At 55.3% G+C, this 14,833-nt stretch overlaps 1 protein-coding gene across 1 annotated transcript; it reads left to right on the forward strand.

Annotated features, from left to right (window-relative positions):
• Positions 1-200: 200 nt before the first annotated feature.
• On the forward strand, positions 201-13,058 carry LOC140192313 (carabin-like; the record flags this gene model as incomplete). The annotated part of the gene is made up of 6 exons (XM_072249977.1): positions 201-318; positions 1,098-1,341; positions 2,658-2,757; positions 7,106-7,213; positions 8,146-8,252; positions 12,944-13,058. Coding segments are annotated over exons 2-6 (639 nt in total), but the record flags the coding sequence as incomplete, so codon positions are not given.
• Between the last annotated feature and the right edge of the window lie 1,775 nt (positions 13,059-14,833).

Consider the following 14,833-nt stretch of genomic DNA (forward strand, 5'->3'; position numbering starts at 1 on the left):
TGGGCCGAAGGGCCTGGACGGTACTGCACGTTCTCTGTGTTTTTTTGTGCTGTCGACTTTTATTTTTCCTCGGCCGACCTCCCTCCCCAACCCGCGAGCACCTCCGGCTGACGTCAACCGCAGAGTCAACGGCCGCAAGGCCTCCACGCCCAAGCAGGGCCAGCGGAAGAACTCGGCCGCGGATCCTCGAGAGGTGAGCGAGGGGCCGACCGAGGGATCCGCACTCCGTCTCTCCCCCACCCACCCACCCCCGGGACGCCCCGCGAGAGACGCGAAGCGCCCCCGATCGGTCGCCAACAGGTCTGCCTCCCCCCAGGGGTAAGGTTGCTGAGACAGACGGAGCGAGAGAGAGAGGAAGAAGGGAGGAGATGGAGGGAGGTGAGGGAGGGTGGAGAGGAAGGAGCAATGTCCGTGTGAGGCGGCCCTCCCCGTCGCTGTAAACCCCCCCACCGACCCACAAGCCCAACTGTCAGCCCTTTCCCATCTCCGACACCCCCTCCCTCCCAGTCTCTGTCACCCCCTCGCTCCCCAAATCCCTCAGCCTTCCCTCTCCTACACACCTCCCCGTCTCCGACACCTCCTCCCTGTCCGGCAACCCTCCCCGTCTGTGTCACCCCTCCCTTCCTCATCTCTGACATCCCCTCCCTCTCCATCACCCCATCACTCCAGTCTCCAACACCCCCACCCTCCTCTTCACCCCCTCCCCATCTCTGTCATCCTCACCCTCCTCTTCACTCCCTCCCCATCTCTGTCACCCCCTCCCTCCCCTACACCCCTCCCCATCTCTGTCACCCCCTCCCTCCCCGTCTCCGTCACCCCCTCCCTCCCCTACACCCCTCCTCGTCTCCGTCACCCCCTCCCTCCCCTACACCCCTCCCCGTCTCCCAAACCCCCTCCCTCCCCGTCTCCGTCACCCCCTGTGACCGCTGCTGGGACGTCTCGAGGGGGGAGGTGGGAGGTGTCTGAGGGTGGGGGTTTGACGGGCTGAGGGGAGAGTGGGGTGGGACGAGGACGTCCCGTTGGGTGTGATTGGGTTGGAAAGGTCCTGGTCCAACGTTTCTGTCCGTCTCTCTCTCTCCCCCCCCCCCCCCCCACAGGACCACGTCCCCAGGGGCTCTCGGTGGCCGGGCGGATGGAGCCGAGGACCGGGCCTCCCCCCTCGTCCCTCGCCGCCTTCCCTCTGCCGCCGTCGGACAGCCTCTCCAGCGGCCTGGACTCTCTGAGCCTGGCCGCCGACGGCGGCAGCTCGCTGGGCTCGGACTCGGAGATCAATGGCGGTGAGGCCTCGCTCCCCAACGCCGACCGATATGGCTTTGTCGGCGGATCCAATTTCACCGGAGAGTGAGTCACCGGGGTGGGGGGGTGGGGAGTTGGTGGTGTGGGGGGGGGGAGCCGGCCGCCGCGGCAACCGTGAGCCGCGGAGATGCCCGCTGAGGCCTGTAGGCCCCTCGTGCCCGTTGCCGTGGAAACCTGTAGGCCCCTCACGCCTGTTGCTGTCGAAACTTTTACGGCGCAAAAGCCTGTTGCTGTGGAATCCTTCAGGCCCCCCACCAGCTCATTGCCATGGAAACCGGCCTGTTGCCAAGGGAGGCGCTAAGCCTGTTGTCATAGAAACCGGTAGAGCCCTTCCCATGGTTGATCCCACGGAAACTGGTGGGGTTCACCAGCCCATTGCCACGGAAACAGCAGGGCCTCAGAAGCCTATGCTGTTACCGTAGAAACCAGCAGACCCGCAAACCTGTTACTATAGAAACAGGTTGCCCCCCCACCAGCTTACCATAGAAACCAGCGGATCGCCGCCGTGTTGCCATAGGAACCTCATGGCTCTGCATTCCCGTTACCATGGAAGCCGGTAGGCCTCCTTAGCCTGTTGCTATGGAAATAAGTTGCCCCTCCCCCAACCAGGTTACCAGTAGGCTCCCTGGTCTGTTACCATAGAAACCAGTAACGGGCCCGGCCAGCCTGTCGCTATCGAAGCCTGTTGTCCCGCCTTGGCCTTCAGCAGTGGACCCAGTTATTCTGTTACTATGGTGACCGACGGACAGCTCATGTGTTACCATAGAACTGGTGGGCTGTAACTATGGAAACCAACAGTTTTTCCAAACCTGTAGGGCACCTCCCCAGCCTGTCACCATAGAAACCAGTCGTCATGCCGTCCCACCAATGAGAAGGCCTACATGCCTCCCTAGACCCCAATGCCTGTCACCATAGCAACCAGTTGGCATGGCACCCTACCAATGGGTAGGCCCCAGTGCCTGTCACCATAGAAACCAGTCGTCATGCCGTCCCACCAATGAGAAGGCCTACGTGCCTCCCTAGACCCCAATGCCTGTCACCATAGCAACCAGTTGGCATGGCACCCTACCAATGGGTAGGCCCCAGTGCCTGTCACCATAGAAACCAGTCGTCATGCCGTCCCACCAATGAGAAGGCCTACGTGCCTCCCTAGACCCCAATGCCTGTCACCATAGCAACCAGTTGGCATGGCACCCTACCGTTGAGTAGGCCCCGGTACCTGTCACCGTAGAAACCAAAGACTAGGCCCTACTGCCTGTCGCCATTGCAAACGGCGTCCTTATAAGCCGCTCCCTCCACCCGCCCGCCCGAGCGAGAGGTGCCCCCGCCCCCTCACGCGTTCCCTCCGTCTCCGTGCACAGGGCGGCGCGAATCCCGGCGGAGGTCATCCGTGAGCGGGAGAAGAAGTGGCTGGAGACCGAACAAAACTGGGAGAGATCGATCACGCGGAGATATAAAAAGGTTCGTATGGCCCCGCGCAGGCTCGCCCCCCCCCCCCCCCCCGCCCCGGGGGTCAGACCCACATCGGGAGCACCAGACGGCCGTCAGACACAGGCAGGGGCAGAATTCGGCCGTCTGGCCCATTGAGTCTGCTCTGCCATTCAATCATTCTCCTCCTCAACCCCAGTTCCCGGCCTTCTCCCCGTAACCTTTGATGCCATGTCCAATCAGGAACATATCAATCTCTGCCTTAAATACACCCAATGACCTGGCCTCCACAGCTGCATGTGACAACTAATCCCACAAATTCACCACCCTCTCCACATCTCTGCTTTGAAAGGGCGCCCCTCTATCCTGAGGCTGTGCCCTCTTGTCCTAGACTCCCCCACCACGGGAAACATCCTTTCCACATCTACTCTGTCTGGGCCTTTCAACATTCAAAAGGTTTCAATGAGATCCCCCCTCATCCTTCTGAATTCCAGTGAGTACAGACCCAGAGCCATCAAATGTTCCTCGTATGATAACCCTTTCATTCCTGGAATCTTCCTCGTGAACCTCCTCTGGACCCTCTCCAATGCCTGCACATCTTTTCTAAGATGAGGGGCCCAAAACTGTTCACAGTACTCAAGGTGAGGCCTCACCAGTGCCTTATAAAGGCTCAGCATCACATCCCTGCTCTTGTACTCTAGACCTCGTGAAATGAAATGAATGCTAACCTGCCACCACCGACTCGACCTGCAAGTTAACCTTCAGGGTGTTCTGCAGAAGGACTCCCAGCTCCCTCTGCACCTCAGATTTCTGGATTTCCTCCCCATTTAGAAAATAGTCCGCACATTTATTTCTACCAAAGTGCACGACCATGCATTTTCCAACATGGTATCTCATTTGCCATTTTCTTGCCCATTCGCCTCATCTGTCTAAGTCCTTCTGCAGCCTACCTGTCTCCTCAACACTACCTGTCCCCTCAACACTACCTGTCCCTCCATCAACCTTCGTAGCAACAAAGCCATCCATTCCATCATTGATATACAGAATAAAAAGAAGTGGTCCCAACAGCGTGCACATTCCCGTCTCCGTGTTCCCCCGGGTCAGACCCACACACATCGGGAGCACCGTGCACAGTTCCCGTCTCCGTATCTCCCCGGGTCAGACCAACACACACCGGGAGCACCGTGCACAGTTCCCGTCTCCGTATCTCCCCGGGTCAGACCAACACACACCGGGAGCACCGTGCACAGTTCCCGTCTCCGTATCTCCCCGGGTCAGACCCACACACACCGGGAGCACCATGCACAGTTCCTATTTCCGTATCCCCCTGGGTCAGACCCACACACACCGGGAGCACCGTGCACAGTTCCCGTCTCCGTATCCCCCCTGGGTCAGACCCGCACACACCGGGAGCACCGTGCACAGTTCCCGTCTCCGTGTCCCCCCGGGTCAGACCCACACACACCGGGAGCACCGTGCACAGTTCCCGTCTCCGTGTCCCCCCGGGTCAGACCCACACACACCAGGAGCACCGTGCACAGTTCCCGTCTCCGTGTCCCCCCGGGTCAGACCCACACACCGGGAGCACCGTGCACAGTTCCCGTCTCCGTATCCCCCCTGGGTCAGATCCACACACACCGGGAACACCGTGCACAGTTCCCGTCTCCGTATCCCCCCCCGCCCGGGTCAGACCCACACACACCGGGAGCTCCGTGCACAGTTCCCGTCTCCGTATCCCCCCTGGGTCAGACCCACACACATCGGGAGCACCGTGCACAGTTCCCGTCTCCGTATCCCCCCTGGGTCAGACCCACACACACCGGGAGCACCGTGCACAGTTCCCGTCTCCGTATCCCCCTGGGTTAGACCCACACACACCGGGAGCACCGTGCACAGTTTCCGTCTCCGTATCCCCCCTGGGTCAGACCCGCACACACCGGGAGCACCGTGCACAGTTCCCGTCTCCGTGTCCCCCCGGGTCAGACCCACACACACCGGGAGCACCGTGCACAGTTCCCGTCTCCGTGTCCCCCCGGGTCAGACCCACACACACCAGGAGCACCGTGCACAGTTCCTGTCTCCGAATCCCCCCTGGGTCAGACCCACACACACCGGGAGCACCGTGCACAGTTCCCATCTCCGTATCCCCCTTGGGTCAGACCCACACACACCGGGAGCACCGTGCACAGTTCCCGTCTCCGTATCCCCCCTGGGTCAGACCCACACACACCGGGAGCACCGTGCACAGTTCCCGTCTCCGTATTCCCCCGGGTCAGACCCACACACCGGGAGCACCGTGCACAGTTCCCGTCTCCGTATCCCCCCTGGGTCAGATCCACACACACCGGGAACACCGTGTACAGTTCCCGTCTCCGTATCCCCCCTGGGTCAGACCCACACACACCGGGAGCACCGTGCACAGTTCCCGTCTCCGTATCCCCCCTGGGTCAGACCCACACACACCGGGAGCACCGTGCACAGTTCCCGTCTCCGTATCCCCCCTGGGTCAGACCCACACACACCGGGAGCACCGTGCACAGTTCCCATCTCCGTATTCCCCCCCCCCCCGCCAGGTCGGACCCACACACACCGGGAGCACCGTGCACAGTTCCTGTCTCCGTATCCCCCCCCCCCCCCCGGGTCAGACCAACACACACCGGGAGCACCATGCACAGTTCCCGTCTCCGTATCCCCCCCCTGGGTCAGACCCACACGCACCGGGAACACCGTGCACAGTTCCCCTCTCTGTATGCTCCCTCCGGGTCAGACCCACACACACCGGGAGCACCATGCACAGTTCCCGTCTCCGTATCCCCCCTGGGTCAGACCCACACACACCGGGAGCACCGTGCACAGTTCCTGTCTCCGTATCCGCCCCCCCGGGTCAGACCCACACACACCGGGAGCACCGTGCACAGTTCCTGTCTCCGTATCCCCCCTGGGTCAGACCCACACACACCAGGAGCACCGTGCACAGTTCCCGTCTCCGTATCCCCCCCTGGGTCAGACCCACACACACCGGGAGCACCGTGCACAGTTCCCGTCTCCATATCCCCCCGGGTCAGACCCACACACACCGGGAGCACCGTGCACAGTTCCCGTCTCCGTATCCCCCCCCCGGGTCAGACCCACACACACCGGGAGCACCGTGCACAGTTCCTGTCTCCGTATCCCCCCCGGGTCAGACCAACACACACCGGGAGCACCGTGCACAGTTCCCGTCTCCGTATCCCCCCGGGTCAGACCCACACACACCGGGAGCACCGTGCACAGTTCCCGTCTCCGTATCCCCCCGGGTCAGACCCACACACACCGGGAGCACCGTGCACAGTTCCCGTCTCCGTATCCCCCCCCGGGTCAGACCCACACACACCGGGAGCACCGTGCACAGTTCCCGTCTCCGTATCCCCCCCCCCGGGTCAGACCCGCACACACCGGGAGCACCGTACACAGTTCCCGTCTCCGTATCACCCCTGGGTCAGACCCACACACACCAGGAGCACCGTGCACAGTTCCCGTCTCCGAATCCCCCCTGGGTCAGACCCGCACACCAGGAGCACCGTGCACAGTTCCCGTCTCCGTATCCCCCCCCTGGGTCAGACCCACATGCACCGGGAGCACCGTGCACAGTTCTGGTCTCCGTATCCCCCCTGGGTCAGACCCACACACACCGGGAGCACCGTGCACAGTTCCCGTCTCCGTATCCCCCCTGGGTCAGACCCACACACACCGGGAGCACCGTGCACAGTTCCCGTCTCCGTATCCCCCCTGGGTCAGACCCACACACACCGGGAGCACCGTGCACAGTTCCCGTCTCCGTATCCCCCTTGGGTCAGACCCACACACACCGGGAGCACCGTGCACAGTTCCCGTCTCCGTATCCTCCCCTGGGTCAGACCCACACACACCGGGAGCACCGTGCACAGTTCCCGTCTCCGTATCCACCCTGGGTCAGACCCACACACACCGGGAGCACCGTGCACAGTTCCCGTCTCCGTATCCTCCCCTGGGTCAGACCCACACACACCGGGAGCACCGTGCACAGTTCCCATCTCCGTATCCCCCCCCTGGGTCAGACCCACACACACCGGGAGCACCGTGCACAGTTCCCGTCTCCATATCTCCCCTGGGTCAGACCCACACACACCGGGAGCACCGTGCACAGTTCCCGTCTCCGTATCCTCCCCTGGGTCAGACCCACACACACCGGGAGCACCGTGCACAGTTCCCGTCTCCGTATCCTCCCCTGGGTCAGACCCACACACACCGGGAGCACCGTGCACAGTTCCCATCTCCGTATCCCCCCCCTGGGTCAGACCCACACACACCGGGAGCACCATGCACAGTTCCAATACATGTAACCTTTAACCTTTGTTTGCAGATAATGTTACGATGTCGAAAAGGTATTCCTTCTTCCATGCGATCCCGAATTTGGCCACTGCTTTGTGGGGCTAAGTCACGGATGCTTCAGAATAAAAATATATTTAAGGTGCGTATCATCCCATCACACACTCCCGGGGTCAGACACAGAGTGAATCTCCCTCCGCACCGTCCCATCACACACTCCCGGGGTCAGACACAGAGTGAATCTCCCTCCGCACCGTCCCATCACACACTCCCGGGGTCAGACACAGAGTGAATCTCCCTCCGCACCGTCCCATCACACACTCCCGGGGTCAGACACAGAGTGAATCTCCCTCCGCACCGTCCCATCACACACTCCCGGGGTCAGACACAGAGTGAATCTCCCTCCGCACAGTCCCATCACACACTCCCGGGGTCAGACACAGAGTGAATCTCCCTCCGCACCGTCCCATCACACACTCCCGGGGTCAGACACAGAGTGAATCTCCCTCCGCACAGTCCCATCACACACTCCCGGGGTCAGACACAGAGTGAATCTCCCTCCGCACCGTCCCGTCACACACTCCCGGGGTCAGACACAGAGTGAATCTCCCTCCGCACAGTCCCATCACACACTCCCGGGGTCAGACACAGAGTGAATCTCCCTCCGCACCGTCCCGTCACACACTCCCGGGGTCAGACACAGAGTGAATCTCCCTCCGCACCGTCCCGTCACACACTCCCGGGGTCAGACACAGAGTGAATCTCCCTCCGCACAGTCCCATCACACACTCCCGGGGTCAGACACAGAGTGAATCTCCCTCCGCACCGTCCCGTCACACACTCCCGGGGTCAGACACAGAGTGAATCTCCCTCCGCACCGTCCCGTCACACACTCCCGGGGTCAGACACAGAGTGAATCTCCCTCCTCACCGTCCCGTCACACACTCCCGGGGTCAGACACAGAGTGAATCTCCCTCCGCACCGTCCCATCACACACTCCCGGGGTCAGACACAGAGTGAATCTCCCTCCGCATCGTCCCGTCACACACTCCCTGTTCCGCGGTTCTTCCCCAGGTGCTGGACGAGTCGGCTGGGGACAGGCAGTGGCTGGAAGCCATCGAGAAAGACCTCCATCGCCAGTTCCCCTTCCACGAGATGTTCCTGTCGCGGGAAGGGACGGGGTGAGTTGCTGTGGAGAGAGGGAGGAAAAGAGTCAGGGATGGAGGGAAGGCTGGGGGTGGGGGTGCGAGAGGGAGGTATTTGGGTCTCTGGTCCGGGTGCGGGTGGATGGGATGAAATGGTGAAGCGGTTTTGGCACGGGCTTGGGGGGCTGGTGGGCCTGTTTTCATCCTGTGGTGCTCTGTGCCTCCCTGGCAGAAGGACGGGGAGGGTGGGAACGAGAGAGGCGGGGTGAGGGAGGGTGAGTGAGTGTTGGTTTGGGAGTATACAGAGGGAGAGTGGGGTGGAGCGAGGTAGGTAGGCGGTGGGGGGGGGGTGGCGGACGGAGGGAGGTGTGGAGAACCGGTATTCTCAAGAGGGAGGGTGAGCAGCCGGACGCCGTGGTCCACAGAGGGACCGATGACGTGGGTAGGAAGGGCGAGGAGGTCCTGAAGGGAGAGTTTAGGGAGTTAGGCGCCGAATTAAAGAACAGGACCTCCAGGATAGCAATGTCAGGATTGCTACCAGTGCCATGTGCAGGCAGGTTTAGAAATAGTAAGATAGAGCAGATGAACACGTGGCTGAAGACCTGGTGCAGGAGGGAGGGCTTCAGATTTATAGATATTTGGGCAGTTTTCCAGGGAAGGTGGGACCCGTTCCAGTGGGACGGTCCACGTCTGAACTGGAGGGCGACAAATATTCTTGCGGGTCGGTTTGCTAGAGAGGCTCCTGTGGATTTAGACTAGATGCAAGGGGAGAGGGGAACCAGAGTGTCTGATACTTTATAGTTTATTGTCGCCAAACAATTGATACTAGAACGTACAATCATCACAGCGATATTTGATTCTGCGCTTCACACGCCCTGGATTACGAATCGATAGTAAATATAACAAAACCAATTTTCCTCGGGATTAATAAAGTATGACTATGACTATATTAAAAATTTAAATTAGAAATCATAAATAGAAAATAGAAAAATGGGAAGTAAGGTCGTGCAGAAAAACCGAGAGGCAGGTCTGGATATTCGGAGGGTACGGCCCAGATCCGGGTCAGGATCCGTTCAGCAGTCTTATCACAGTTGGAAAGAAGCCGTTCCCAAATCTGGCCATACGAGTCTTCAAGCTCCTGAGCTTCTCCCGGAGGGGAGAGGGACGGAAAGTGTGTTGGCCGGGTGGGTGGTGTCCTTGATTATCCTGGCAGCACTGCTCCGACAGCGTGCGGTGTGAAGTGAGCCCACGGACAGAGGATTGGTTTGTGTGATGTGCCGGGCTGTGTTCACGATCTTCTGCAGCAAGATACAAGTGGGGGATACAAGGCATACGAGATACGGGGGGGGGGGGGGGAGGAGGGGAACCAGAGTGTCAGAACAGATGTAGGGGAGAAGGAAGAAACAGAAAATAGTAAAGTTGTTTGCACGTTAGAGATAAACAGAGAGTAAGAGGTGGAGAGTTTCTTAAATGCATTAATTTTAATGCTAGGAGCATTGTAAGAAAGGTGGATGAGCTTAGAGCATGGATTGATACCTGGAAATATGATGTTGTAGCTATTAGTGAAACGTGGTTACAGGAGAGGTGTGATTGGCAACTAAATATTCCTGGATTTAATTGCTTTAGGTGTGATAGAATCGGAGGGACAAGAGGGAGAAGTGTTGCATTGCTTGTCAGAGAATATATTACAGCTGCACTCTGGCAGGATAGATTGGAGAGCTCGTCTAGGGAGGCTATTTGGGTGGAATTGAGGAATGGGAAAGGTGTAGTAACTTTTATGGGGGTGTATTATACACCACCAAATGGGGAGTGAGAATTGGAGGAACCAATTTGTAAGGAGATAGCAGGTATTTGTAGTAAGCACAAGGTTGTGATTGTGGGAGATTTTAATTTTCCACACATAGACTGGGAAGCCCATACTGTAAAAGGGCTGGATGGTTTGGAGTTTGTAAAACGTGTGCAGGATAGTTTTTTTGCAGCAATACCTAGAGGTACCAACTAGAGAAGGGGCAGTGTTGGATCTCCTGTTGGGGAAAGAGATAGGTCAGGTGACGGAGGTATGTGTTGGGGAGAACTTCGGGTCCAGTGATCACAATGCCATTAGTTTCAATATAATTATGGAGAAGGATAGGTCTGGACCCAGGGTTGAGATTTTTCATTGGAGAAAGGCTAACTTTGAGGAGGTGCAAAAGGATTTAGAAGGAGTGGATTGGGACAATTTGTTTTATGGGAAAAGTGTAATCGAGAAATGGAGCTCATTTAAAGGTGAAATTTTCAGAGTAAAGAATCTTTATGTTCATGTTAGGTTGAAAGGAAAGGTTAAATGTTTGAGAGAGCCATGGTTTTCAAGGGATATTGAAAACTTGGTTCGGAAAAAGAGAGATATCTACAATAAATATAGGCAGCATGGAGTAAATGAGGTGCTCGAGGAATATAAAGAATGTAAAAAGAATCTTAAGAAAGAAATTAGAAATGCTAAAAGAAGATACGAGGTTGCTTTGGCAAGTAAGGTGAAAATAAATCCCAAGGGTTTCTACCGTTATATTATTAGGAAATGGATAGTGAGGGATAAAATTGGTCCCTTAGAGAATCAGAGTGGACAGCTATGTGTGGAGCCAAAAGAGATGGAGGAGATTCTGAACAATTTCTTTTTTTCGGTATTCACTAAGAAGAAGGATATTGAAGTGTGTAAGATAAGGGAAACAGGTAGGGAAGTTATGGAAACTCTAATGATTAAAGAAGAGGAAATACTGGCACTTTGAAGGAATATAAAAGTGGATAAGTCTCCAGGTCCTGACAGGATATTCCCTAGGACGTTGAGGGAAGTTAGTGTGGAAATAGTAGGGGCTCTGATAGAGATATTTCAAATGTCATTAGAAACGGGGATAGTGCCGGAGGATTGGCGTATTACTCATGTTGTTCCATTGTTTAAAAAGGGTTCTAAGAGCAAACCTAGCAATTATCGGCCTGTGAGTTTGATGTCAGTGGTGGGTAAATTGATGGAGAGTATTCTTAGAGATGCTATATATAATTATCTGGATAGACAGGGTCTGATTAGGAACAGTCAACATGGATTTGTGCGTGGAAGGTCATGTTTGACAAATCTTATTGAATTTTTTGATGAGGTTACTAGGAAAGTTGACGAGGATAAAGCGGTGGATGTTGTCTATATGGACTTCAGTAAGGCCTTTGACAAGGTTCCACACAGAAAGTTAGTTAGGAAGGTTCAATCATTAGGTATTAATATTGAAGTAGTAAAATAGATTCAGCAGTGGCTGGATGGGAGACGACAGAGAGTAGTGGTGGATAAATGTTTGTCAGATTGGAGGCCTGTGACTAGCGGTGTGCCTCAGGGATCTGTACTGGGTCCAATGTTGTTTGTAATATATATTAATGATCTGGATGATGGGGTGGTAAATTGGATGAGTAAGTATGCAGATGATACTAAGATAGGTGGAGTTGTGGATAATGAAGTAGGTTTTCAAATCTTGCAGAGAGATTTAGGCCAGTTAGAAGAGTGGGCTGAAAGATGGCAGATGGAGTTTAATGCTGATAAATGTGAGGTGCCACATTTTAGTAGGACGAATCAAAATAGGTCATACATGGTAAATGGTATGGCATTGAAGAATGCAGTAGAACAGAGGGATCTAGGAATAATGGTGCATAGTTCCCTGAAGGTGGAATCTCATGTGGACAGGGTGGTGAAGAAAGCTTTTGGTATGCTGGCCTTTATAAATCAGAGCATTGAGTATAGGAGTTGGGATGTAATGTTGCAATTGTACAAGGCATTGGTGAGAATTTGGAGTATTGTGTGTAGTTTTGGTCACCAAATTATGGGAAAGATGTCAGCAAAATAGAGAGAGTACAGAGAAGACTTACGAGAATGTTGCTTGGGTTTCATCTCCGAAGTTACAGAGAAAGGTTAAACAAGTTGGGTCTTTATTCTTTGGAGCATAGAAGGTTGAGGGGGGACTTGATAGAGGTATTTAAAATTATGAGGGGGATTGATAGAGTTGACGTGGATAGTTGAGTGGGGGAGATTCAAACAAGAGGACATGAGTTGAGAGTTAGAGGACAAAAGTTGAGGGATAACACAAGGGGGAATTTCTTTACTCAGAGAGTGGTGGCTGTGTGGAACGAGAAGTGGTCGAGGCAGGTTCGATGTTGTTGTTTAAAGTTAAATTGGATAGATATATGGACAGGAAAGGAATGGAAGGTTATGGGCTGAGTGCCGGTTGGTGGGACGAGGTGAGAGTAAGAGTTCGGCACGGACTAGAAGGGCTGAGATGGCTTGTTTCCGTGCTGTAATTGTTATATGGTTATATGGAGAGAGAGAGAGGAGGGAGTTTGAGTGGGAGAGAGTGAGGTGAGAGGGGACAAAGATTTGATAGGGGACCCAAGTGGCTAATTTTTCACCCAGAGGATGGTCCTTCTACAGAACGAGCTGCCAGAGGGAGTGGTCGGGGCAGGTACATTGACGGCACTCGGACAGGGACACGGGTAGGAAAGGTTTAGAGGGATACGGGTGGTCTGTCTGTGGAACGAGCTGCCAGAGGAAGTGGTCGGGGCAGGTACATTGACGACACTCGGACAGGGACACGGATAGGGAAGGTTTCGAGGGGTATGGGGTAAACGTGGACAAATGGGGCTGGCTTGGATAGGGTTTTGACCTGCACAGATCGGATGGGTTTCTGTGGTGTTTGACGCTTTGACCTTCTCCCCCGCAGCCAGCAGGACCTGTATCGAGTTCTCAAAGCCTACACAGTCTACAAGCCCGAGGAGGGCTACTGCCAAGCACAGGGGCCACTCGCCGCCGTTCTGCTCATGCAGATGCCCGCCGAGGTCAGTCCCCCCAGACGTCCTGGGGCTGGCGGGAGGGGGAGTACTGATTGGGACACGACGGGAGAAGCTGGCTGGGAGACAGCGGGAGCAGCGGCCGCAAGGAACGAGCGTGGGTGGGTTGGGACACGGGTAGCCGCGGCCAGGATTCGGGGGAGCAATCAGGGATGGGGAGCAGAGATCAAAATGGAGGGGGACAATAGCGATAGGAGGGGAATAGCGATCACAATCCAGGGAGACAATGAGGAGCAGTGATCAAAATGAAGGGAGAGGAGCATGTAGATAGGAGGGGAATAGCGATCACAATGCAGGGAGACAATGAGGAGCAGTGATCAATATGGAGGGGGAGCATGTCGATAGGAGGGGGATAGCAATCACAATGCAGGGAGACAATGAGGAGCAGTGATCAATATGGAGGGGGAGGAACATGGCGGTAGGAGGGGAATAGCGATCACAATGCAGGGAGACAGTGAGGAGCAGTGATCAATATGGAGGGGGAGCATGTTGATAGGAGGGGAATAGCGATCACAATACAGGGAGCCAATGAGGAGCAGTGATCAATATGGAGGGGCAGCAATAGACAATAGGTGCAGGAGTAGGCCATTCAGCCCTTCGAGCCAGCACCGCCATTCACTGTGATCGTGGCTGATCATCCACAATCAGCACCCCATTCCTGCCTTCTCCCCATGTCCCTTGACTCTGCTATCTTTAAGAGTTCTACCTTGAAAGCATCCAGAGAATTGGCCTCCAGAGCCTTCTGAGGCAGAGCATTCCACAGAACCACAACCCTCTGAGTGAAAAAGTTTTTCCTCAACTCCGTACTAAATGGCCTACTCCTTATTCTTAAACTGTGGCCTCTGGTTCTGGACTCACCCATCAGTGGGAACATGTTTCCTGCCTCCAGCGTGTCCAATCCCTTAATAATCTTACATGATTCAATCAGATCCCCTCTCATCCTTCTAATTTCCAGTGTATACAAGCCCAGATGCTCCAATCTTTCAACATATGACATTCCCACCATCCCAGGAATTAACCTTGTGAACCTACGCTGCACTCCCTCAATAGCAAGAATGTCCTTCCTCAAATTTGGAGACCAAAACTGCACACAGTACTCCAGGTGTGGTCTCACCAGGGCCCTGTACAACTGCAGAAGGACCTCTTTGCTCTTGTACTCAATTCCCTTATTATGAAGGCCAACATGCCATTAGCTTTCTTCGCTGCCTGCTGTACTTGCATGCTTGCTTTCAGTGACTGATGTACAAGAACACCTAGATCTCGTTGTGCTTCCCCTTTTCCTAACTTGACTCCATTTAGATAATAATCTGCCTTCCCGTTTTTGCCACCAAAGTGGATAACCTCACATTTATCTACATTAAACTGCATCTGCCATGCATCTGCCCACTCACCCAACCCGTCCAAGTCACCCTGCGTTCTCATAACGTCCTCCTTACATTTCACACTGCCACCCAGCTTTGTGTCACTTGCAAATTTGCTAATGTTACTTTTGATCCCTTCATCTAAATCATTAATGTGTATTGTAAACAGCTGCGATCCCAGTACTGAACCCTGCGGTACCCCACTAGACACTGCCTGCCGTCGCGAAAGGGACCCATTAATCCCTACTCCCTGTTGTTGATCGAGCATGTCAATAGGAGGGGAATAGCGATCACAATACAGGTAGACAATGGGGAGCAGCGATCAATATGGAGGGGGAGCATATCGATAGGAAGGGAATAGCGATCACAATACAGGTAGACAATGGAGAGCAGCGATCAATA

The sequence above is a fragment of the Mobula birostris genome, unplaced genomic scaffold, assembly GCF_030028105.1.
Source record: "Mobula birostris isolate sMobBir1 unplaced genomic scaffold, sMobBir1.hap1 scaffold_1153, whole genome shotgun sequence".
Lineage (NCBI taxonomy): Eukaryota > Metazoa > Chordata > Chondrichthyes > Myliobatiformes > Myliobatidae > Mobula > Mobula birostris.